The sequence below is a fragment of the Carettochelys insculpta genome, chromosome 8 (genome assembly GCF_033958435.1).
Source record: "Carettochelys insculpta isolate YL-2023 chromosome 8, ASM3395843v1, whole genome shotgun sequence".
Classification (NCBI taxonomy): domain Eukaryota; kingdom Metazoa; phylum Chordata; order Testudines; family Carettochelyidae; genus Carettochelys; species Carettochelys insculpta.
Window position 1 is genome coordinate 55,502,656 of NC_134144.1, and position 24,185 is coordinate 55,526,840.

General features: G+C 39.4%; 1 protein-coding gene across 1 annotated transcript in view; it reads left to right on the plus strand.

Annotated features, from left to right (window-relative positions):
- LRP1B (LDL receptor related protein 1B) overlaps positions 1 to 24,185 on the plus strand; it is a 1,349,009-nt gene that overhangs the window by 1,256,240 nt on the left and 68,584 nt on the right. Inside the window, exons 79-83 of the mRNA XM_075000767.1 lie at positions 4,991 to 5,214; positions 5,536 to 5,642; positions 9,193 to 9,309; positions 17,028 to 17,201; positions 19,263 to 19,388. Of these exons, the coding sequence (XP_074856868.1) occupies positions 4,991 to 5,214; positions 5,536 to 5,642; positions 9,193 to 9,309; positions 17,028 to 17,201; positions 19,263 to 19,388 (748 nt within the window). The remainder of the gene's footprint in view (positions 1 to 4,990; positions 5,215 to 5,535; positions 5,643 to 9,192; positions 9,310 to 17,027; positions 17,202 to 19,262; positions 19,389 to 24,185) is intronic.

Sequence of the window (24,185 nt, forward strand, 5' to 3'; positions counted from 1 at the left end):
AATGATTTGTCTCACTGACTACAAGAATGAAGCCCTCAGAACTACGGATGAATAATTAATAATAGAAAAACACTAACAAGCAGAACTATCCTGCAAAGGCTAAAATTCTTTGACATAAATTCATTTCTTGTCTGTTTAAAGCCAGTAGCTGCATTTTGTATCACAGAAGTGCCATATGATACACAAGTTGAACCTCTCTAATCCAGCACCTTTGGGACCTGACTGGTGTCAGACGAGAGAATTTGCTGGATGATGGGATATCAATATTTTCTAGTACATTACCAGCACTTCCACTGCTTACTGGCTCTTAGAAGACATTTAGGGGTAAATTACAGCTAAATAACAGCACAGAACACAGAAAGCCAAGACAGGTGGCTGTAAATGAACTTTATGGGACCATGGGGAAACTTTGCCACATCCATAATAAGTGGTTGTCTAGCTAACTAAAATCATGATGCATAACAGAGTTTGCTGAATGAGAGAGTTCTGGATGACACAGGTTCAACCTGAATTCATTTAGATCTTTTTAAAACTTTGACGCTTTTCGAAACAACACTGTTCGGTGACCGCTATTCTTAACTTTGCTACTTTAATCTTTATTTAAATAGAAAGTCAAGATTCTGTCAGTCTTTAGAACATAAAGGATCCTATGGCATTTTTGTAGGATTAAGGATTTACATACAATGAACTATCTAAATTCCCCATGCAATCCTTATTATATTATGTAGAAAATGAACTGACCTTCATTTTATTTAAAAAAAAAATCCTGCAAATGTCTTTCTGATATTATACACCAGAGGCAAAGAAGTTATTCTAAGATTTTCCTTCCCTTTGTAGTATTTAGTACTTTGTCGCCACATTGGACAAACAAAAGATACACACATTTTAATATGTGCAAAGCCCTAAATCTCAGATTATTTGCCTCTTTCCATTAGATAAAATATCTGCACATTCCTTGTTAGCAAATTACAATGTCTGACAACTATGAAAACTGTATTTTTCAGAACTGTATTCCCCCAAACTTTGTTGTGTTTTTTTTCTTTCAGTTCTGATCCTGCAATCTCTTCCACCTTCAGGGAGCACCATATAGGGTCCAGGCCATAACCATGACCATGAAATTGTTACATTACATTACAATTTACAGTTATAAAGTTATGGAGTTGTTTTAAGATTCTTAATTTGAAACCAATAGTTTTAAAATTATGTTGTTTATTTTTGGTGTAACACTTTCAGCTTTGCTTGAATCAAGTTACTTTTCATGAGGTCCTCCTGAAGCCAGAAAACTTGCTTTAGCCAAATCCTCTGATAAATATCATTAATATAGTGAGTATAGCTGGACAATTTCAATGGCTGATATCACTAAACAACCTGTCAAGCAGCTAAAAAAGAGATGCAGTGGTAAAAATAATGGCCTTCACACACCCAGTGCCTGCGAGCTTTGCTGCTTCCTTGAGTTTCCCACCCATATCACCCACCCTGCATTTTCCAGGCTCCCCTGAACCCTTACTGGAGAGTGCTGATGAGGATGGGATGTGTCTCACCAAGGCTGTGTCTACACTATGAGATAAATTGAATTTAAAGAAGACAGCTCAATATTAAAATATCACTGTCTTCACTGTAAATACCATTAGCTTGAATTAATGAGCCCAAATACTGATAACAAAATGTTGATATTACAGGATGGATATAACGTCAACTTTGAATTTAAAATTTGGAATAAAGGTTTGTGTGGAAGTGCCATGTTTTTAATCTGAATTTATTAGCCTCCAGAAGTGTCCCATATGAATCCTGCAAAGCTAAACAGTGACCCTCCATGTATGGCTGCTTCCTTCTCCACTGCTTTCCATCCAGGTACACAGCTATTTTCAGAGACAACAGCTCGAACGTCCAGTTTCATCCTTGTCCAGAATTTTTGATTGAGTTAGAATTAGAATTTGACAAGTATCAGAGAGATAGCTGTGTTAGTCGCTATTTTCAAGAACAACAATAAGTCCTGTGGCACCTTGTAAACTAACAGATATTTTGGAGCATAAGCTTTCATGGGCAAAGACCCCCTTCCTCAGATTCAATTACAATTTGAATTCTGCAGTGCCCAGACCTGCAAATATAAAGGTTCAGATGCACTGCCGATGAAACCAGGAGGTGGTGGACAGGGCTGGTAGCACAGCTGCCCACTGCTATGCCAACGTCCGCAGAAGATGCACAGCACAGGGAACATGCGTGGGTTTGAGGGAGATCTGAATTCTGTTACTGGGTGGTCTGAATTCTGGGACAGTGCTTTGCATTGTGGGATTCTAACATGAAACACCCACAAGCAACTTAGACTAAAGCACTGTGTACCCACAATGCACTGCTCATGCTGTCAAACTTGCATAGGGCAATGTAGATGCAGGAACTTGATACAGAAAAAAAATATGGGTCAAATTGCAAGAAGAATTGGGGACACAAGTTTGAATTCATAAGAAAGAGGTTAAAAAATTGAATTAATTAAAAATTGAATTTATCTCGTAGTGTTGACATAGCCCAAGTTTCTCATGTCCCTGTTCACAAAACTCTGCTTTCACCTTCCCTGCTAAGTGTGCCATCTAGTGGGGTTCAGCAGCAGCACTAGCTTGGGGTGTCTTTCCCAGGCACATCTTCAGCTACACTCAGCCCAAATTCCCTCCTGACAGAAAGTGCAGGCAGGAGCTTGAGGGAGGGAATCCTGGCATGGAGGGCAGAGCTAGAAGCTGCAGACAGGAACGGACTATTATTGGGGAGGACTGTACTCCTTCTTGCCCCCATGCGTATGCCCATGGTGCAGAACCAATCAGAATGAATGAATTTGTCATTCATTACATAAATTATCGTTATTTGTCCTTGTCAGACTGCAGGATAGCCAGTCAAAAATCTTTTTTTCCTTTTTTTTTCAACAGCTGCTCTACAAGCTTTGTTTTGTTTTCAACACCAGGGCTATATTTCTGTGATGATGTAGAAAGTAGACCCCTGCAGACCTGCCCCCTCATGTTTCAGTGTGGCAAAAATCCCTCTGCCCTAGAGTACTTTGGCCATTGGCTGCTCTGGCTCATTAGTGGCCTCATTTCTCTTAGCTCAACACTCTGGCCAAGTTGCAATTTAGACCTACCCTTTTTTGGGATAACAAAGTCCAATAAATGACAGTATGAATGTCCTTACAAAAAATATTTGACTGTAACTCTGGGCTCTGTGTTCCTCACAACCTTGTCTCCAGGCTCTCCACTATCCTTATTCCCTTCCCCAGCTTCATGCCACCTCATCAGTGGCTGGTAGAGGAGCCGGGCCCTCCAAGTCTATTTTTGGATTCCATCCCTGGGCTCTGTTGTGAGCGGTCAAGATCTGTCTACTCTGCTCTGCACCTGCTACCACGCTGGACTTCTTCCTGTCAGACCCTTTCACCAAGCCTTGAAACAACTTCTCCAGGTTCACTCTTCACTCAGGATTAGGACTTGCAGGGTTCTCTCCCAAAATCCCTCATTAAATCGAAAACCAAAAGTATAAATGCAATGAATTGCATGCTCCCTAGCCTTGGCTTTTATATACCCCTTCCTGTTCTTCCATTAAACACCATTCACAGTAGTCCCCCTATAGTCTTGATTCTGTCCTTTTATCAGGTCTTACTACTGGAACTTGCTGCATGTCCACTGACTCCTTTGTCTTTCTTTCCTCGCACCCATCAGATGTCTCTACTCAGGGGTAGGGTCTCAAGGCTCACAGTCCCTCTAGGAGTCATTCTGGGCTTCTTTTCTCTTATCTCAGAGAGTGACTATGAAGTTCTTCATGCACACTGTGCACACATCTATTCTATGCTTTTGTTGTTTTTAGTACTTTTTCAGCTCCATCTCCTCATCTGGGCTTCATCAACAATTAAACATAACCCACCTTCTAGGTGCAGTCCACTATGTTAATTGGAATCTTATTTCCATATTAATCTAGTCCTTGTCTATGTGATGTACTACCCCCAACACAGTTGTCTAATATCAAACAATCTTCCTCCAGGCCTTTAGAATTAGAACCAGAATCATTTTACTTGTATCAATACCAGTAGCTCCATCTTTTGAATAATAAGATTGATTTTGATATTCCACATACTAGAGCCCTTTTCTTTACAGGTGCAGTGGTAATAGCCTCATTCAGAAGTGCAAAAGTTTCCATTGTAATTGTTCTTCCACATCATGCAGTATTGTGAAACCAACCAGCTGATAGTTTTCCAGTGGACACTAACACACTCCTATGCTACTAAAGATTTTGAATTTTTCAACCCACAAACTGTGCATTTACACAGTTGTGAGTGACACCATAGCTGAATATTATGACCAGCCAAACACATATCACATAAGTGAGCAGACTCACAATCATAGAAGTGAAGTGCTGGAAGGGACCTTAAGATGTCACCAAATCTAGCCGCCCTCCCCCAACACAGACACACTCCAAGGTCAGACCAACTAAACTAGATCATCCCTAGCAGGGTTTTATTCAACCTTTTCTCAAAACCTTCCAGTGACAGGAATTCCACAATCTGCCTTGGACACCTGAGAACCTAACTAGCCATATAGTTAAAAGCTTATCCTAATATCTGACCTGAACCTCCCTTGCTGCAAATAACTCCATTGCTTCTTGTCCTACCTTCAGTAGACATAGAGAAAAAATTATCATAGTTCTGTTGTTGTCTTTGTAACAGCCCACAGCTTGATGTCTGTTACCAGATTTCTTCCTGGCCCCAGTCTTCTTTTCTGAAGATTAACCATGCCCCATCATCCCTCCCATCTCCACATAGACCAGGTTTTCTAAATCTTTGATCATTTTGTTGATTTCCTCCTTTGTTTGTCAAATATATTATTTTTTCTATATTTAAGCTATTTAACAAGTTGTATAAGATTTCTGTTATAAAAGAGGGATCTGTTAATGAATAAAAAATGTAACTACTGTAAAATGTAAATTTCATAATTCTAACATTAAAATTTGCTCCTTCTAGTGTCCTGAATACAAAAGACCCAGGGACATTGCTGTAGACTGGATTGCTGGAAATATTTACTGGACTGATCATTCTAGAATGCATTGGTTCAGTTACTATACAACACATTGGACAAGTTTAAGATATTCCATAAATGTAGGACAGTTGAATGGACCAAACTGTACAAGGCTGCTTACAAATATGGCAGGAGAACCATATGCAATTGCTGTAAATCCTAAAAAGGGGTATGTTGTTTTTTTTTCCCTGTGGCATTTTATCATGTTGTATTCTATTCTAAATAACACACAGAAGTTTAAGCACAACAAACCTGGCTTATTGCACAATACAGTCAACAAACATGTAGATTTGTTTGTTGTATAGCCCTTTGCTTCAATTTAGCCCTCTGCAAAATAAGGTTAATACATCCTTATTTCTCAGATGTTTCATGAAACATACAATGATACATCTGTTATGTATTTTGAAATTGCTGGCAGAAAGGTGCTGTGCAAGTTTAAGGTGATAATTCATGCACGTTCATGGCAATAATTTAATATTTTCTATTTTAGGATGATGTATTGGACAGTCATTGGGGACCACTCTCACATAGAGGAAGCAGCTATGGATGGTACATTAAGAAGGATATTGGTACAAAAGAATTTACAAAGACCAACAGGTACACAGTATCAAAGAGGTAGCCATGTTAGTCTGTATCTTTGAGAACAACAAGAAGTCCTGTGGCACTTTATAGACTAACAGACATTTTGGAGCATAAGCTTCATGGGCAATTGATGAAGCGGGTCATTGCCCATGAAAGCTTATGCTCCAAAATATCTGTTAGTCTGTAAGGTGTCACAGGATTTCTTCTTGTTCTACAGGTACACAGAATTTTAAATGCTCCATGAAAAGTGGCATTGGGTGGATTCCTTGGTTGAATTGCAATTTTGCAATCCTAAGGAATTCAGTGGGTTTGTAGTTTAGGAATACATATGCAGTTTAATATTAAATTTCTATTAACTTTTTAAAATGAGATAATTTAAGTAAGTTTAAAATAGTAACTTCATAAAATAATATTGAATAACTCTTGGATGAATATCATCTGGTCCTAATGATTTTTTATTGTTTACTTTATCAATTTGTTCTAAAACCTCTTCTGTTCACACATTAATTGGGAAAAAGTTCCACAGATTTATTACCTAAAATGAACGGTTCATGTTTGGGAGCTCCCTCACATCCTCTGTTAGAAGACCAACAGAAAGAATTAAATTAGCTTCTCTGCAGCAGCCTTGATTTCCTTTAGTGTTTCTTACCATCTTGATTTTCCAATGTAACTATTTTTCAAATAACTGTTTGGCAGTCTTCCTGCTTCTGTTTGCAGAGAAAGTCTGTTCTATCTTGCGTTTAGTTCGGAAACTCTTAAGCTACACCTACACTAGAGAGTTTTGTTAACAAAACTCGTGGAGCGACCACACTAAAAGTGTGTTCTGTTGACAGTAAATTGAAAGAGTGCAGCATTTTTGCCAACAGTCTTCTGACTCTTCCCCGCGAGGCAGAATGCCTTTCTTGACAGAATCTGTCGACTAAAAAGCTATGGGGCGGGTGGGGGGGGGGGGCCCTCTGTGGACAGATAAGACTTCTGGATCACCAGGAAGCCTTGTTTGCTGAGCTTCCAGCTGGCCATTCTGACGAGAGTGACTGGGCAGTTCGGCCACTCTCTGTCAACAGAGCGGATCGACAGAGCGATCTGCTTTGATGTGTGGCCACAATCTGTCGACAAGTTTTGTCAGAAGATATCTTCCAGCAGTAATTTCTGTCAATCGTTGCTGTAGTATAGATATAGCATTAGAACCTTTCCCAGGCATGAAGAAGAAGTCTGTGTAGATTGCCTCTTTCACCAACAGAAGTTAGACCAGTAAAAGATATTATCTTGTCTACCTCAGTCTGTTTGAAGTTAGGTTGGTCAATATTGTACTAAACTTTAAATCCATTTATTTTAATAAAAGTACAAAAAAGAGAGATGTTACAATCAGAAAATGGATAGCTGAATATATTGTTCTCAAAGCATTTAATGGAACTACTGTAAGCTTAATAAGCAAATTAACAATTAAGATCATCTGAGGTGTGCAGTGTTAAGGCTACAGACAGAAACCTCAAAATAGAAAATGTACAAATACAGAATAAGATGAACGTAAGTAATAAAATACACCTCTATACCTCCATTTGTTTGTTTATGCTTCTCTGCTCTATTTTTATCCATATTTAGACTGAAATAAGAATAATAATAGTTACTGTTAATATCATTCAAAATAATCTATATGCCATTGTCTATTTATGTTATACTTTTAAGTCTAAAGGAAGCTGTATTCACTAACCTGGATATAAAAACATATTCCTGCTGCCAGTTTTGAAAAGTTTTAGATAAGCCTCCAATCAGACTTTTGATTCTTTAAAGGGCTAAGTAAAGTTACAATTAACAAATGAAATGTCTTGCTTTCTACTGAAAAAAAAGTCTATTAGTAGTGAAGCTGTTTTATTCTGAGCACTTATTGAACCTTTATATTTACAGAAGATTCTACTTTGTCTATTAGCTGAAAAATTTATACTATAGTATCTTTCCTATATTCTAATTGAATAGCTTACTGACAAAGAATAAAATTACTGGGAGTCTTACAGTTTGACAGATTTTTATATATTTTCAACATATGTAGTCTTGTACTATTTCTGTTTTCTCAGCATGCCAAAGATAGGCCTTTCTGTTCCTATGATTTCTGTCTTTCTTCTCAAGTGAAACTTTACTATTCCCAGATAGAGGAAATTATGAGGCTTTATTGCAAATACATGCCCTACTGCTACTAAATTTGTTCCAAGAATGACTTTTTGATTCTAGAGAAGAGTAAGCATGAGACTGGATATTTCTGCTGGCCTTTACCGGAATCACAGTAAAAAACAGCTACCATGGTGATACCATCTGTTTAAAGTATACAAAATAGTGACTCCTTTCACTTTGTGCTAACTTCAGAAGTTTACTTCTGAAAGACAAATTGAGCATATAATATTCCTTTATTAAACTTTCAATTCAAAGTCATTATTTTATTGTAAGCTTTTAGAATAATTCCAAGTCAGAGACTGATGACTATTTCTAACAAGTCAAGATTCTAAATATCATAAATATCATAAAGCTCTGTTGTGTTATCTTACCTTTGACAAGAAATTATTCTGTACATTCACAAAACCAATGTGGGGGATCTAATTTTGAGTTCATTTCAGTTGAATTATGTAATTATGAATTAAATGAAACAAAAAAGCATATATATTTCATTATTATACAAAATAACACTTTCTGTAACTTCGTCTTTACTATCACTAGTTGATTAATGTACTATTTCAAGAATGACGGTTGTCGCTATGTATAATTTGGTTTTACATGTGTTACATCAGTGGAGAAGATAGTTTCTTCCATTCTTTTAGATTGTAACCTGAGGTAGAGTATTAGATCAAATTTTAGCAAGCTGAACCTTTTAACATAATACAACATAGTAAATTAATCTTTTAAGAAATCCTTAGTAAAGTAAGATCTGCATGACTGTATTGTATAAAGTCATTACCTAGAGGGTAGTTAGTCAAAATGTATCTATCTGTGTTTTATTCTAGATCTCTGAAAACCATTGTTTAAATATTAGTCCAGTTAAACCAAAACAAGCATAATCTTTCTGTTTTAAGTCGCATTACATGTAGAATATTAGCATTATGCAAGTCTGATGACAAAGACAATACTTCTATATTACAAAAAGATCAGGTAAAACATTTACAGCCTGATCCTAGGATTCATTGCACATCATTTTGCACTCCCACACCAGCATAGAGCTGTACTCCATGCTGGCACAGCATCGGGACCTATGCAAATAGGAAAGAAGAAATCTAGTATATGTCCACCTGACTGAGGGCTGGATATTGAAAAAGAAATAAAGAAGTGGGAAGGAAAGTAGAGAAAATAGGAAAAGATGGTTTGCTCAGCTTGAAGGAGCAAACAAATACCTTACTTGTCTATTCTCTTCGGATTCCTATATTCCTTTCATCTGTGTAGTATTGTAATGCCCTCGAGGAAATGAGGGAGAGAGAAGACGATAATCTACAAACAATTGTGGTATATGGTTATAGCTTTTATATTTTATTGTAAATGTAAGCTCTTGCTCTCTCTTTTTGTTTTTTTTTTTCTTTTATGACAGGTCTAGTAGTTGACCAGTTCAGTCAGCGTTTGTTCTGGGCTGATTTTGAATTATCTGTTATTGGCAGTGTTCTTTTTGATGGCTCTGATGCAATAGTAGCTGTGAGCAGTAAACAAGGTATGTAGAGTTTTTCTATAGGAAATACTTTGGAAGAAAAGCTATTAATGAGAAAGAAATTAACTCAATTTCTGAATTATTTGTATTTCCGGCTAACAATGAAGTGAATATTGGCTTAAAGTACTTTTGACATTAGAGATGATTGTGGTGCTGTGGGTTTGAAAGGCTTCAGTCCCAAAACTTTGTAAGCACAAGACACCTTCTTTGCCTTCATGAGGGCTCTATATGGCCACAGAGGTTGGTTTGTGTGCAGCCTAATGCAGCCTACATGGGTAGTTCTCAGTATGCTGAATAATGTTGAGCTAGACCTTTCATCTGTTTGCATTCCACTTCATTGAAATAATAAGTAGAGTAATTATTGGTGATTTATCCTGAAATCTGTCCCAGGAAAAATAATGGAAAAGCTGATGTAAATTTCAGTAAATGAAGAATAAAATTATGTGAATATAATTAATGCTAAACAATTTTTATAAGGTAACAATGGTTGATAAAGGTAGCTACATATATTTAATATATGTTTACATTCTGTAACAGAAAAGCCTTGCACTTCATAAAATAAATAAAGCACAGGTTCAATAGGTTAAGAACTGATTGACATATCTCAAAAAGTATCATCAGTTGTGAGCCATCATTGAATCTGTGTGTCCCCAGTGAGGTTCCACAGGAAGCATCGGCTCTAGGTCCCACACTATTTAAGATGTTGTCAATTATATGGAAGTAAATAAAGTTTGCAGATGACACAAGGACTGATAAAGTGTTAAGTAATGATTGTGCAGTCATACACAGTGATCTGGATCATTTCGTATGATAGGTCCATTCAAACAAAGTCATGTTGTAATACAACAACCTGCAAGGTCAAGTCTGAGCAACAAAGAGTGCCCACCATTAGCTACAACAGATAAGGAAAGGGATCTTGGAGTTAAAGTGGATAGTTCTCTGAAGACATCCACGCAGTGTGCAGTGGCAGTTAGTAAAGCAAATAGGATGTTAGGAATTATTAAAAAAGGGATAGATAATAAGACAAAAGATATCATACTTCCCCTATATAAAACTATGGTACGCCCACATCTTGAGTACTGTGTGCAGATGTGGTCTCCTCACCTCAAAAAAGATATATTGGCATTAGAAAAGGTACAGAAAAGGGCGACTAAGATGATTAGATGTTTGGAACGGGTCCCATATGGGGAGAGGCTAGAGAGACTGGGACTTTTCAGTCTGGAAAAGAGGCAATTGAGGGGTGATATGATAGAAGTATACAAAATCATGAATGGTGTGGAGAAAGTGAACATAGAAAAATTATTTACCTTTTCCCATAATACAAGAACTAGGGGACACCAAATGAAATTGATGGGTAGTAGGTTCAAAACTAATAAAAGGAAATTTTTCTTCACACAGAGCACAGTCAACCTGTGGAACTCATTGCTGAAGGAGGCTGTGAAGGCCAGGACTCTATTAGGGTTTAAAAAAGAGCTCGATAAATTTTTGCAGGTTAGGTCCATAAATGGCTATTAGCCAGGGGTAAAGTATGGTGCCCTAGCCTTCAGTACAAGGGCAGGAGATGGATGGCAGGAGATAAATCACTTGATCATTGTCTTCTGTTCTCCTTCTCTGGGGCACCTGGCATTGGCCACTGTCGGCAGACGGGATACTGGGCTGGATGGACCTTTGGTCTGACCCAGTATGGCCATTCTTATGTTCTTACCATACCTCTACCAGGGAGTCTGTGTCTTGCAAAGCAGTGGCTCTGAAAAGGATTTACAGTCCTAATGGAAAATCAATTAAATATGAGCTTCCAATTCCTTCTGTGCAGAGCTTTGGAGACTATACTCTTTTCTAGTGCCCACATTTGAAAAGGGCTGTTGAAAAATGGAAGAGGGTGCAGAGGGATCCATAAAAAGTTATGCAGGGGCTGGAAAACTGCGTTACCCTGAGAAACTTTAGAAGCTCAGTCTGTTTAACTTATCAAATGAAATTCAAGTTGTGACTTGATTACGGGGTATAAGCAATTCCATGAATATAACATGTACAGTACTAAAAATGGTGCTTAATTTGTGCCAGGGCTGAGCCCAAGCACCTCTAGGCTTGGAAGTTCATAGCCCTGGCACCACTGGCCTTACTGTATCAGTTATGAATGAAACGCTGTTAGCCCACTGCCTTGTGGGTTATCCTGGAAAGGAGCAAGGCTAAGGGAGTAAACCCTGACAGAAAATCCAGAGGGGAGTCCTAAGGCAGTTCTGTGCCAACTTCTGGCATTGACTTGGCAACTCCTGCAGCTGAGCTGGTACCAGACGTAGAGGTTATCCTGTCCTTTGGACTATATCAGTAAAGCCGAGAGGGGAACACTGGCATCTGGGCAGCCCAGGGTCCCAATAATCGCCCAAGCTCGTGCCTGGAGAGGTACTCCGGTATCGCTAACAGTGTTGAACCAACACGGGAGGTAACAGATACCAGTTATAAGCTCTTGCTCGATTGGCATACAGAAGGAGCGCCAGGGGTTGCCTCCGATGGTGGGATAGATTGTCGCATCTCACTGGACAGTCACTGCCTGCCTTAAGCTGGGCAGCCCCCAGCAGATAGGGTACTGTCCCACGACAGTTCACCTGCCTCACTGGGTGCAAGAGGCTCAAGGTTCCCAAACCTGACAAGTGACCTGAAAGCTGAGCACCAAGCAAACCAATAAGAAAATCAACAAGAAAAGGAAACCATCAAAGTTTTAAGCTTGCTTGCTGGAATGTGCAGACCATGCTGACAGGTCTGACTGAAGATCTTCAGGACACCAGCGACACCCGAAAGACCGCTGTCATCAATGAGGAACTGAAGAGGCTCCAAGTTGACATTGCTGCTCTGCAAGAGACACGTCTCGCAGATTCAGGATCTCTAAAGTAAAAGGACTACACCTTTGTCTGGCGGGGTAAAGCCCAAGAAGAACCCAGGGAGCATGGTGTTGGCTTTGCCATCAGAAACACCCTTCTACAAATGGGGGAATTAGTCATGGGTGGATCAGAAAGACTCCTTCAGATCATACTTCAAACTCGCTCCGGTCCTGTCCACCTGATCAGCGCTTACGCCCCAAACCTGTACGCTGCACTGGAAGTAAAAGACAAGTTTTATGACATGCTTAGTGCTGCCATAGCGCAAATACCTGCTCGTGAACAACTGTACATTCTGGGTGACTTCAATGCGAGAGTTGGAGCCGATCGTGACTCATGGCCTTCCTGCTTAGGCAACTTTGGTGTAGGAAAAATGAATGAAAATAGTCAGCGTCTTCTTGAACTTTGTACATACCACAATCTGTGCATCACAAACACATTTTTCCAAACCAAGCCACAGCACAGAGTGTCATGGAGACACCCACACTCAAAACACTGGCATCAACTAGACGTAGTCATCGCTAGACATGATAATCTCAAAAACATCCTTCTGACACGCAGCTATCGTAGTGCTGACTGAGATACAGATCACTCGTTAGTTTGCACCAAACTCAAGGTGATTCCCAAGAAGCTGCACCACTCTAAACCAACTGGAAGGCCCCCCATCAATGCCAGAAAGACGGCTAACTCAGAGAGAGCTGAAAAGTTCAGAGCGACCCTCGAGGAGAATCTGCGCAGCAACCCTGGGGGTGCCGATGTGACATCCAGATGGCAGCATCTGAGGGATACAATGTACAACACGGCCTTGTCGGTGTTTGGAAGAAGAGCTAGAAACACAAATGACTGGTTCGAAGCTAAATCCAAAGAGATGATTCCAGCCATCGAAAAAACCACGCTGCGCTCATGGAGTACAAACGTTCGCCGAGCCAGAATACCTTGGAAGCACTCAGAGCAGCCAGAAAAATAGTACAGCAGACAGTCAGGCGCTGCGCCAACAACTACTGGCTCGAGCTATGCAGCAGCATCCAGACCAGTGCTGACTTTGGTAACCTCAGGGGAATGTACGAGGGCATGCAGAAGGCATTAGGACCCACCCAGAACAAGATGGCACCTCTGAAATCCAAATCTGGTGATGTCATCACTGACAAAGCCAAACAGATGGAGCGCTGGGTCGAGCACTACTGTGAGCTGTACTCACGTGAGAACATTGTGGTTGACTCAGCCCTCGATGCCGTCGAACTCCTACCACTAATGGACGAAGTGGATCAGGAACCAACTGTGGATGAACTGAAGAAAGCCATTGACAACATTGCAGTAGGAAAGGCCAGGCCAGGATGGTATACCACCAGAGGTTATCAAGTGTGCCACAGACACTCTCCTGGAACCCCTACATGAGCTACTGTGCCTATGCTGGAGAGAGGGAGAGGTTCCGCAGGACATGTGCGACGCTAATATCATAACCTTGTATAAGAACAAAGGAGACAGAAGCAACTGCAACAATTACCGTGGAATCTCCCTCCTAAGCATCACTGGTAAACTGTTCGCTTGCGTCATCCTCGACAGACTCCAGAAGATTGCTGAGAGGGTGTATCCTGAATCACAGTGTGGATTCCGCGCAGAGAGATCTGCCATTGACATGGTCTTCTCTCTGAGGCAGCTGCAGGAGAAATGCAGGGAGCAGAGGAAGCCACTCTATATTGCCTTCATCGACCTAACCAAGGCCTTCGACTTGGTCAGCAGGGATGGACTGTTCAAACTGCTCCACAAGATAGGTTGTCCACCACGGTTACTCAAGATGATCCAGTCTTTCCACGAAGACATGAGAGGAACTGTCCAATACGATGGCACATTATCAGATGCTTTCAGCATCAGGAGCGGCGTCAAACAAGGATGCGTCCTTTCTCCGACATTGTTCGGGATCTTCTTCACACTCCTCCTTAAACACGCCTTTGGATCTTCAACAGAGGGAATCTTTTTGCACACAAGATCTGATGGGAAACTGTTTAATCTTGCAAGGCTGAAAGCTAAGTCTAAGGTGCGGGAAGTCCTCATCAGAGATATGCTGTTCTCAGGTGACGCTGCTGTCATGTCACGCACAGAAGACCAGCTTCAGAAGCTGCTGGATCAGTTCTCCAAAGCATGCAAGGACTTTGGGCTCTCCATCAGCCTAAAGAAGACAAATGTACTTGCTCAGGATGTTGCTGATTCTCCATCAATCAACATTGACAACTATATGTTAGAAGTAGGCCACAAGTTCATTTACCTCGGGTACACCATCACTGACACCCTGTCCTTGGAGACTGAGCTAAATAGGAGGATCGGTAAAGCAGCCACAACTCTGTCCAGACTCAGCAAGAGAGTGTGGAATAGCAACAAGCTGTACACTCACACCAAAATGCAAGTCTACAGAGCCTGCATCCTCAGCACCCTCCTTTATGGCAGTGAGACTTGGACCCTGTACACCCGCCAGGAAAAGAGGCTGAACGTCTTCCACTTGCGCTGCCTCAGGCGCATCCTTGGAATATTGTGGAAGGACAGAGTGTCCAACACTACCATCCTTGAGCAAGCTGGAATCCCAACCATGCACACCCTCCTCAGGCAGCGGCGGCTCCGCTGGCTTGGCCACATCCACAGGATGAATGATGGAAGAATCCCAAAAGACATTCTGTATGGCGAGCTAGCCTCTGGCAAAAGACCTCCAGATGCCCCCAGCTGCGCTACAAAGATGTTTGCAAGAGAGACCTCAGGGAAGTAGACATCAAGCCAGACAGCTGGGAGGAGCTGGCAGACGATCGCAGCAGATGGAGGCAGGAACTATACAAGGGCCTTCAGAAGGGTGAGTTGAGGATCAGACAGCTAGCAAAGGAGAAGTGAGCCCACAGAAAGCACAGCAAGGACCTGCCAGACACCCATTACATGTGCAACAGAGGCAGCAAGGACTGTCACTCTCATGTGGGTCTTCACAGTCACAGCCGACGCTGCAAATAAGGATGCCAAACAGAACTACGAAGGGCTCGATCCATAGTCTACGTAGACTGAAGGATGCTACTACTATGAATGAAAAAAAAAAGTGTGAGCATTGGCCCTTCTTTCATTGTTATTAAGCACTGACTAAAGGTCTCTTCAGCTTAGAAGGGGACAGTAATACCAATGCCTGGAAGCCAGAATAAAGCAAATTAAAAATAAGTCAACATTTTTAAGAATCAGCATGACTAATCACTGGAACAAACAACCAAGGGAAATGATGGTTTTTGTAAGGTGATGAGTCACTCCTGTGATAGGCTCCAGGCAATGCATAAACCAAATACTGGTTCTGTGACTTCTATCTCAGGAATAGAAGGAAAAGTGGCTAACTCTGGGGGCTTGGAATCCTCTCCTCCCTGACTATAGCAACAGACTACCAGGCCTTTGCCTGTTCCAGCCTTTTCCCAGTCCTGTTCCTAGTCCTACTTCAGCCCCCTCTCGACAGTGCCCTGCTCCACCCTTGCTCCAACTATATCCTACTCCTAATTCTAGCATGGACCACTAGACATGATCATTTCCAGTGCAGTTTCTCACAGAATGTCTACATTTTGGTGTCTTCCGAAAATTTGAGGAGGTGCCCTTCTATTTTTTTTAAACATACATTATTACAGAAACTACAGAGGCAATTGGGTAAAATTCTGTAAATTGTAATAAATGGGAGGCCAGGATGCATCATTTGATAGTGCTTTCAAACTTGGAAATGTATGAAAGTGTAGTTAACCTTTGTGTTTTCACATCCTTATGTTGTTATTGTTATTCCAGCCACAGATTAAAAAGTATTATAAGAAAATAAAAAGGAGTATATCTGACAAGAAAAATGCTAAAACAATAGAAAAGACTGCTGAGGAATTATGTATTGTTTTACCCTGACACAACCATCTTTAAGTGTATACATTTTTAATGTCACTTATTTCTGTAAGATGCTTTTACAGTATTTCATATATGTGTGATTCCAAAACCTTTGATCTTCTGAGAAAGTTTATGACTAGATTGGTTTAATGGACACTTGGGGGAAGACGTCTTTACCAAACAACAAAGTATAGTTTTCAAAAAATATAATTTGAAATCAGAAGGCTGTAGTGGGTATTAAATGGACTGTTTGTATGCCAGTCTAGGCCTTCATTTAAAATGTATACAGCATAGCTATGTGGATCAAGGAAGTGAAAATACCACACTCCTTCATGACAGAGCTGTGCCAACAAAATCCAAAGTGTAGACACAGCTATGCATACAGTTAGGTTACTGTTACACCACAGCACTCTGTTGATAGATGTCATGCTCATAACAGATTTCCTGACAAAACTTTTGTCAACAAACTATGGCCACACACAAAAGCCAATTGGAAGAGTGCTCTACTCTGTCGACAGAAGAGCTGGGAGCACAGGCAGCAGGCCAGGCTGCCCGTTGTTCTGGATGCACTATCTGTCAAGAGAAGGCCCTCCAGAGCATCCACACAGCTTGTTTGGGGACAGAATCTATCAACAGCAGTTTTATGTCTCATGGTTGAGAGGCAGAACACTGCCGGTGAAAGTTCTAAGTTTGTCAACAAACTGTCGTGGATATTCCACCAGTTTTGTTGACAAAACTGTGGTTTTGTTGGCAAAACTCGCTCTTCTAACTTGCCTACAAGTGCTTTTGTCAGCATAGCTAACATTAGTATTCCTCGGTCTGCAGGAAAACTTCATTTGTCAGCATAGGCTGTGCTGGCATAAATTCGGCCTTACTAATAGTATCTTTTAGATTTCAGCTAGAATGATTTAACTAGTTAATGCTAACATGAAGCATATTAATATTTCAACATTACTTTTTTCTTCTTTTTTGAAGGGTTGCTACATCCACATAGAATAGACATTTTTGAAGATTACATATATGGAGCAGGACCTAAAACTGGGGCATTTAAAGTACAAAAATTTGGCTTGGGTTCTATAGACTGTCTGAATTTGGATGTTGATAAAACAAAAAGTGCCTTGATTTTTCATCGCTACAAACAAATAGATTGTGAGTAAATGTATTAGTTTAAAATAGATATTTAGAATAAAATAAATTAATAACTTGTAAATGTATAGTACTGAATATGCAAAAGAACAGGTTTGTTCATATTCCCATTTCTAGAGAGTAACTGGCATACTTTCAAGTGAAAAAAACAGATTTTCAGGTGATTAAGAGAATGGCTTATTCCAAGTGCTGGCTGACAGGTTTGTGTGTTTGGAGTTTTCTGATGTCTGCTTTGTGTCCATTCATTCTTTGTCAAAGAGTGTTTGCAATCTGTACTGTATAGATGGTGTGTGGGCATTGTTGGCACAGGATGGCATATATGATGTTAGTTGAGGAACAGTGCCCATTATACTGTAATTAACTTGGTTAGGTCCAATGATGGTATCTCCAGAATAGATATGTGGGTAAAGATGTCAGTGGGGCTGGTTGCAAGGAAAAGTTCCAGGATTAGTATTATTGTGGTATAGCCTGTGCTTGCTAGTGAGAATCCTCGTGAGGTTGGGAGGTTGTCTATAGCAGGAAACAGGCCTGTCACTGAGCACCTTCTGGACTGTGGCATCCTGATTTAGGATAGGGTGTAGGTCTTTAAAGAAAGTCTGTTCTACTGAAAAGGAACTTTAACAAATCTCTGTGGAGGGGATGCTCAGAACTATCATTTATATTCAAATTTGACACACTAACAAGTGGTTTGAGCTGGGACATCAATTAGCTGGCCCATTATAAGGACTCTTTTACATACTTCGATGTTTTACCTAACTCAGCTTCCCAATTCCACACCCCTCCCCCCCACAGCTTTGCTGTTCCGATTTGCCAACCTTAATAACAGTTTTTCTGATTTGTCAACCTTGATAACAATTTTTGGACCTCTGTGCTTTATATTTTGAGTCTGTCCTGGTAAAGCTATGATCTGAAGAAGTGAGTCTGTCCCATGAAAGCTCATCATCCAATAAATTATTTTGTTAGTCTTTAAAGTCTTTTTCTTTTGATAGAATACAGACTAATGTGGCTATCTATTTGTCACTATTCTTCCTGCAACTGAGTAATTTTAACCTTGATCTGCCTATGTACCCTCAAGTTACAATGGGAAGATGTTCACTAAGAACTTATATAATGACCTTAACAGAGCATACCAGAAAAAGTCTGAAGTTATCATGATGAATATTGTAAATATTCTAAATCATCAGCTATTATCCCCTCTTCTCCACCCTTTAGCATTATTTATTGGCAGGTCCACCAAAGTGGGAGAGAGGGAGCAAAGAGGGCAATTGCCTCAGGGCCCAAGATTTCAAAGGGCCCAGAGCTCCAGCTGCCACCACTGCTACTCTGGCAGGGGTAGCAACTGGAGCTTCAGGTCCCTTTCAAGTGCCAGCAGCACCACTCTGCCATTCTGTGCAGTGTGAGGCTGGGGTAGCCTACTAACTTGAAGACCCCACCCCTTTGACACTTGGCTCTGCCTCTTCTGGGGCAAGTAGCCAGGCCATGCCTGCCACCTTGCCCTGGGGCCAAGAGTAGTTGTCAGTTCGGCTGGTTGGGGGGTGGAATAAAGAAGCCTGGAATCATGAAGTATTGAGGATTCTGAGGAATTGAACACAGAAAGGTATATACTGGCATTGGGAGGAGAAATAAAAGGGGATGTCAACATACAACCTTGCTTGCAACTTTCTAGAGCCACCTTTTTTGCTTACAATGAAATGGTTCAGTTTATGCAGGGGAAAAACCATTAAAAATATTGCACTGACCTCCCAGGGTCTTAATACTCACCCTGGACAAAAGTTTCATGAGGATTGCTAATGTTCAGAAGTAGCAAAGGTATAAGTTTTGCATTTCATTCTAAAGCCAGCACCCCCAAGAGCATAGTGTCACACATGTTGGGATATAATACAATATTAATTCAGGAGTACAATATACTGAACTCCCAAACTACTTCCTGCAGCAGCTAAATTTCAGTGGGGATTCCACAAAGTGTAAGTTAGAGTAAAATCATGCATATTTGGTGCATCTTTAGCTCTGTTCCTGAAAACAATGTAATTGCAAAATGTTAACTTTTTTTTCATCCTTAAACAGCACCTAATCCTTGCTTGGATTTGACATGCGAGTTTCTCTGTTTACTCAACCCTTCTGGTGCAGCTTGTGCATGTCCAGAAGGGAAATCGTTGATTAACGGATCATGCAGTGATCAGAGCCTTTCAGGTGGGTATTAGATTTTGATTAGGAGATTGAAAATAAAAAAATAAGACTAATGATCAGTGTTTATGGCCTGACAAAAGGCTGATAGACAAGTGTTCCAAAACACTCTAATACTCTACACTGTTGTTACTAATGATCTGGAACAGAAAGTTCAAAGTGAAGTTGTAAAACAATTTACATTGCTCCAAAAAAGAAAAAAATTAGATGAGTGAACAGTAAGATGGGAACTTATATTCATTGTTGACAAATGAAAGATAATCTACATTATAAAGATCAAGTGAACTACTCAAAAGGATTTCTGGGTTCTCAGTTACTGGTAACTACTCACAAAAATTCCTAAAGACCATTAGTGTTGATAGCTCAAAGAATACCTTGTAGTGGTAAAAAATAGATAACATATATAAACAAAGACACAGCAAAAAACAAAACCTAAAACTAAAATAAAAACCTGAAAACAGTGTTAAAGAATTGTAATTGATGAGGATAGGACCTTGAGTTGTTGCCACGTTTAGCCCTCTACATTAAGGCAGGAGCAAGCAAAGCTAGACTATTCCTGACAAGTGTTTGACTAACCATTACTTTAAAATCTCCAGTTATGCGGATTCCATAACCCTGCTTGGAAGCCTATTCCAGACCTTGACCAGCCTTGTCGTTAGAAAGGTCCCCTAACCTGAGATAACCTAAATCTCTCACGTGCTAGATTCTGATGACTTGTTCCTGATGTTCTCCAGTGGACATGAAGAACAATTGATCATTGTTCTCTTTGTAACAAAGCTTAACGTTTAAAAGGATGTTATCAAGTTTCCCCTCAGTGTTCCCTTCCAAATACTAAACATGCCCGTGGCTTTTTGGTTTTGTATGTTTGTTTGTTTTTTAAACTTAACCTCATGGGTCAGGTTTTCTAAGCCATTCTCATTCTTATTACTGTCTCCTCTGTACTGTCTCCAATTTACCCTCATCTTTCCAAAAGTACAATGATCAAAATTGGATGGGTACTCTTCCTGAGAGCTCATCAATGCTGAGTACACACAATGTGGTGTTCTCACTCATTTCACCCCATAAATTGTCAAAATGACATCATTACTCAAACTGTGCCTCATTGGGATGTTTCCTTCCCACCCACTCCAGAATTCTAAAAAGAAGTCATTAGCATTGGTATTTTATAATATCATGGATTCATTGACCTGTTTTTTTTCTTTATAAACACTACACAGAGAATTCTGAACTCTGACTTCTCCACAGATTTATTCACAAACTGAATGCATATTGCACTTTTCTCCTTATTGCTCCTCAATGTTAATGTATTTGAAAAGCATAGACTTGGGACCTTTACATAGTTTACAATCACCTGTCTTTTTAGATGGCATTTGTTGCAGTCTGACTAGTATTCTGAATGCATTTAGTATTTTAGAAACAAAAGAAAAAAACTTTTTATATGTATTTCCTTCTTATTCTTGGAGAAGCGGTCTTCTGATCTCTCAAGCAGTTAATTCCAATTGATGGAGTGCAGCTTTGTTTTTAATTTATGTATTGACAAAAGCAGACCATTTTCCCCCGTGTTTTGCAAGTAAGCTGAAGTTTTCAGTAATATTGAGTGTTGCTTTGGCTTCCAACAGAGAGTGCTGGATTTACATTAATTATGTGTTTTGTGTCTAATGTTGTGTAGCACAATGCAACTAAAAATGTGCCAAAAAGATGAAAGTCTAAGTTTCAGTGCAAAGATTTGCATGGGAAGAAAGTTGAATTTAACACTTCCATCTGAATGAACACCACTAATGGAAATTGGACGTAAATTCAATATTTTTAATTTAAATAATTACCAGTTACATTTATAATACAGGATAGGTATTCACTCTTGGCTGGATGAAATGTTTCAGGAAAACTGCAAAAAATTCAGATCCAAATGTTCAATCTGTGCCATATGTTTTCTTTCCTATTTTCAGTTTTTCAAGTGGAAAACAAAATAGTGTGCATACTTTGTAAAGCTACTTTAGTTTAAAAGCTTTTACTAGTTTGAGGCATGCTACCCACATTTAAAAAAAGAGAATATAGCACTGGAAAAGATATTAAAAGTTCAATCACCATCAACAGTTGTTGATGTTGCCTCAGTTTGCCACTTTTTCTGTCCTTCTCTTTCAGTTCGGACTGTAAAATAAAATTCTGTTTTTTTGGTAATCAAACAGAAATGCTTGATCATAACCCCTCCCCACCCAAGATGACAGAGGAGGCTAACAGGAACTTTTTAAAATCAAAAAGGCTTAATTTATGAAGTAGATTCAACGGTCTTTACACTTCACAGGGAAGGTTGTGCTTGCAGCTTGCAGATAGGTTGTGTCCGAGATCAGCACGAGATTCCCAACAAATGCAGGCCTGGAGAGGACCCCCAGAGCAAGAAGGGCTGTTCACAGGTTTATAAAATATCACAGTGCTTTAGCATAAAATCGTTTCATATACTTTGCCACTTATCTGGGAAAGTGGCAATGCACGTTTTTTTAAGAGTTTTCAAGAGACTAAATTATCCTTTCATTTCCTAAAATAAGTTCTCCTTGGGGAAAGATGCTGGAGTCCTTCCTCCTCCCCTCCCCCTGTAATTTAATTTCTCAGTATGTAAGTATAAAGGCCTATTAGCCTGTTTAGTATCTTCTAATCCAGGTGAGCACAGAGCCATGTCTTTCCTGAGAGGTGAAATTACTCAACAGAGAGGAAAATTTCTCACTCCCAAGAGAGGACCATAGTATAAAAAAATACCCACAATGCTGAAAATGTCTAAAACGTCCAAATAGTATTGTATTACTGCCTCCTCAAATGCTTCCTGTATGGGAAAATGTCAGTTCTTTTACTCTGTCAGAAAACACTGGCAAAGATCAACACAAGAGATTTTGTTCCTTGAGCTGTCTGAGAAAACATGTCACAAGGTTAATAACATAAGAAGCATGCAGCCAAAGCAAAAGGAAGAACAGAAGAAAAGTATCCACATAAATACTTTTCTTCCAAATTAAAGTCAGAGTAAACTATGTCAGTCCATTCTTTCTTTGAAAAAATAATAAGATCCTACTTGGAAAATCCATGCAGTAGTGACAGAATAAATTGCCAAACTGAAATGCTATCAATTAAAGGGGTCTAGAGCTTTTTCTTCAATTCCTTAAATAAATGATTAATTTCTGAACAGAACTTTTCTTCCAAAAAAATGTCAAGAAACAAGAAAGTGAAGAGCGCTCTAAGTTGGGACTCTGAAACATATTTAGCATCTTTCAGAGAAACCCTAAACTAAAGTTGATCAGTTCCAGGTGGTAGTAACCAGGTACCTGAACGCAGCCCAGATTTGAGCAGCCTCAACTTCACTCTTGAAAGACCATGGGAAACTTGACTACATCCATGATAACTGGATATCTGCCCAACTAAAATCATGACGGATTAAGGATGTTACCAGAGGAGAGAGTTCTGTATTAGAGAGGTTCAACCTATACTGTGTTTTCCACAGTTAAAGTTGTTATATCATGTTATGTGTTATGATAAATATGCATGTCTCTAGCTTTGATAAAATAATTAGTATATTATAAGGATACCATGTTCTCAATTATTACCTTTCTGTTAAGAGGTCAGGTTTTGCAAATGCTATCAAGAATTTTTATTGTGTTTCAGAGAGACACATTCTTTTTATGTGTATATAGATTTAATAAATATTGAGTTTATTAAATTTTAAATAATTTGGGTTTGACAGGTCACTAAATTATTAAATCAAAACAGTTAGTAGTGTTGACCAAACTAATAATGGCTCCTAAGCAGCTCTGCATCCCTGATTCAGTAAAAAACTTAAGGATGTGATTATTCACATGCCAAAGTTAAGCTCAGGTTTAAATGCCATGTAGTACTGGATCCTCAATGTGCAACTGATGAAATGCATAAGCTCATTACATAGCTTAATTAGCTATGTACCCATTTACATTACAGCTTTTATTTACAACATTAGTAGTACAGATAATTATAGATGATTGTCAGAACCATGCTTAGAACTCAAGACTCTTCACTTTATAGTCACTACCCATTTAGCAACAATTCCTTCCATCCAAGCCATTAAATCTGTCTGAGGTTTACTAAATAAATTTGAAAAATATGACTATTAATAATGCATAGCGCTTAGTGCCTTTTTTTTTCTTTTCAAGATTTCAGTGCTTTTATTCAAAAGTGAATAGGTTTATTGAAAGTCAGTTGGATTTTTGCTCCTCTGTAATTTGCCTTAGAAAATCCCCTGATCACTCAGTTATCCTAAATACAGAGTATGTGTGGTATTGTTATTGGGTGTGAAAATTATAATTTTTCCATTTCCTCATTTTGCCATAAATTTTCTGTACAATTTTTTGGAATCATGTAACTCTTTGTTCCTCTTTTAATCATCTGCTAATGAATTTGTTCACATTTCCCTGTAATTCAAGGATTTATTTTCATTGGGAATTAAAGGAGAATAAATTTTACCAGAGGGGGAAATCTTGCTTGCATTTTTCAAAAATAGTCTGGGGCAAAGACCTCAATGACAAAAATGTTCTCTGTTGTCTTTTTTTCCTGATAGCACCTATGATAGAGAATTGTATTGAATATGAAGACCATAAATGGCATTTTGATTTTTTCTAAACTGAAAACAAGATTATTTTTATGTGCATGGATGTGTAAAATCCATTAGTCCTTCTTTATGCATTATATTAAAATGTAAAGAAAGTGAATACTTCCTTTTCACCTCTTCAGATGATGTTTTCTTATGGTCCACCTTTCTTTCTTTCAGGATCTCGGGGCTTGTTCTTCCCC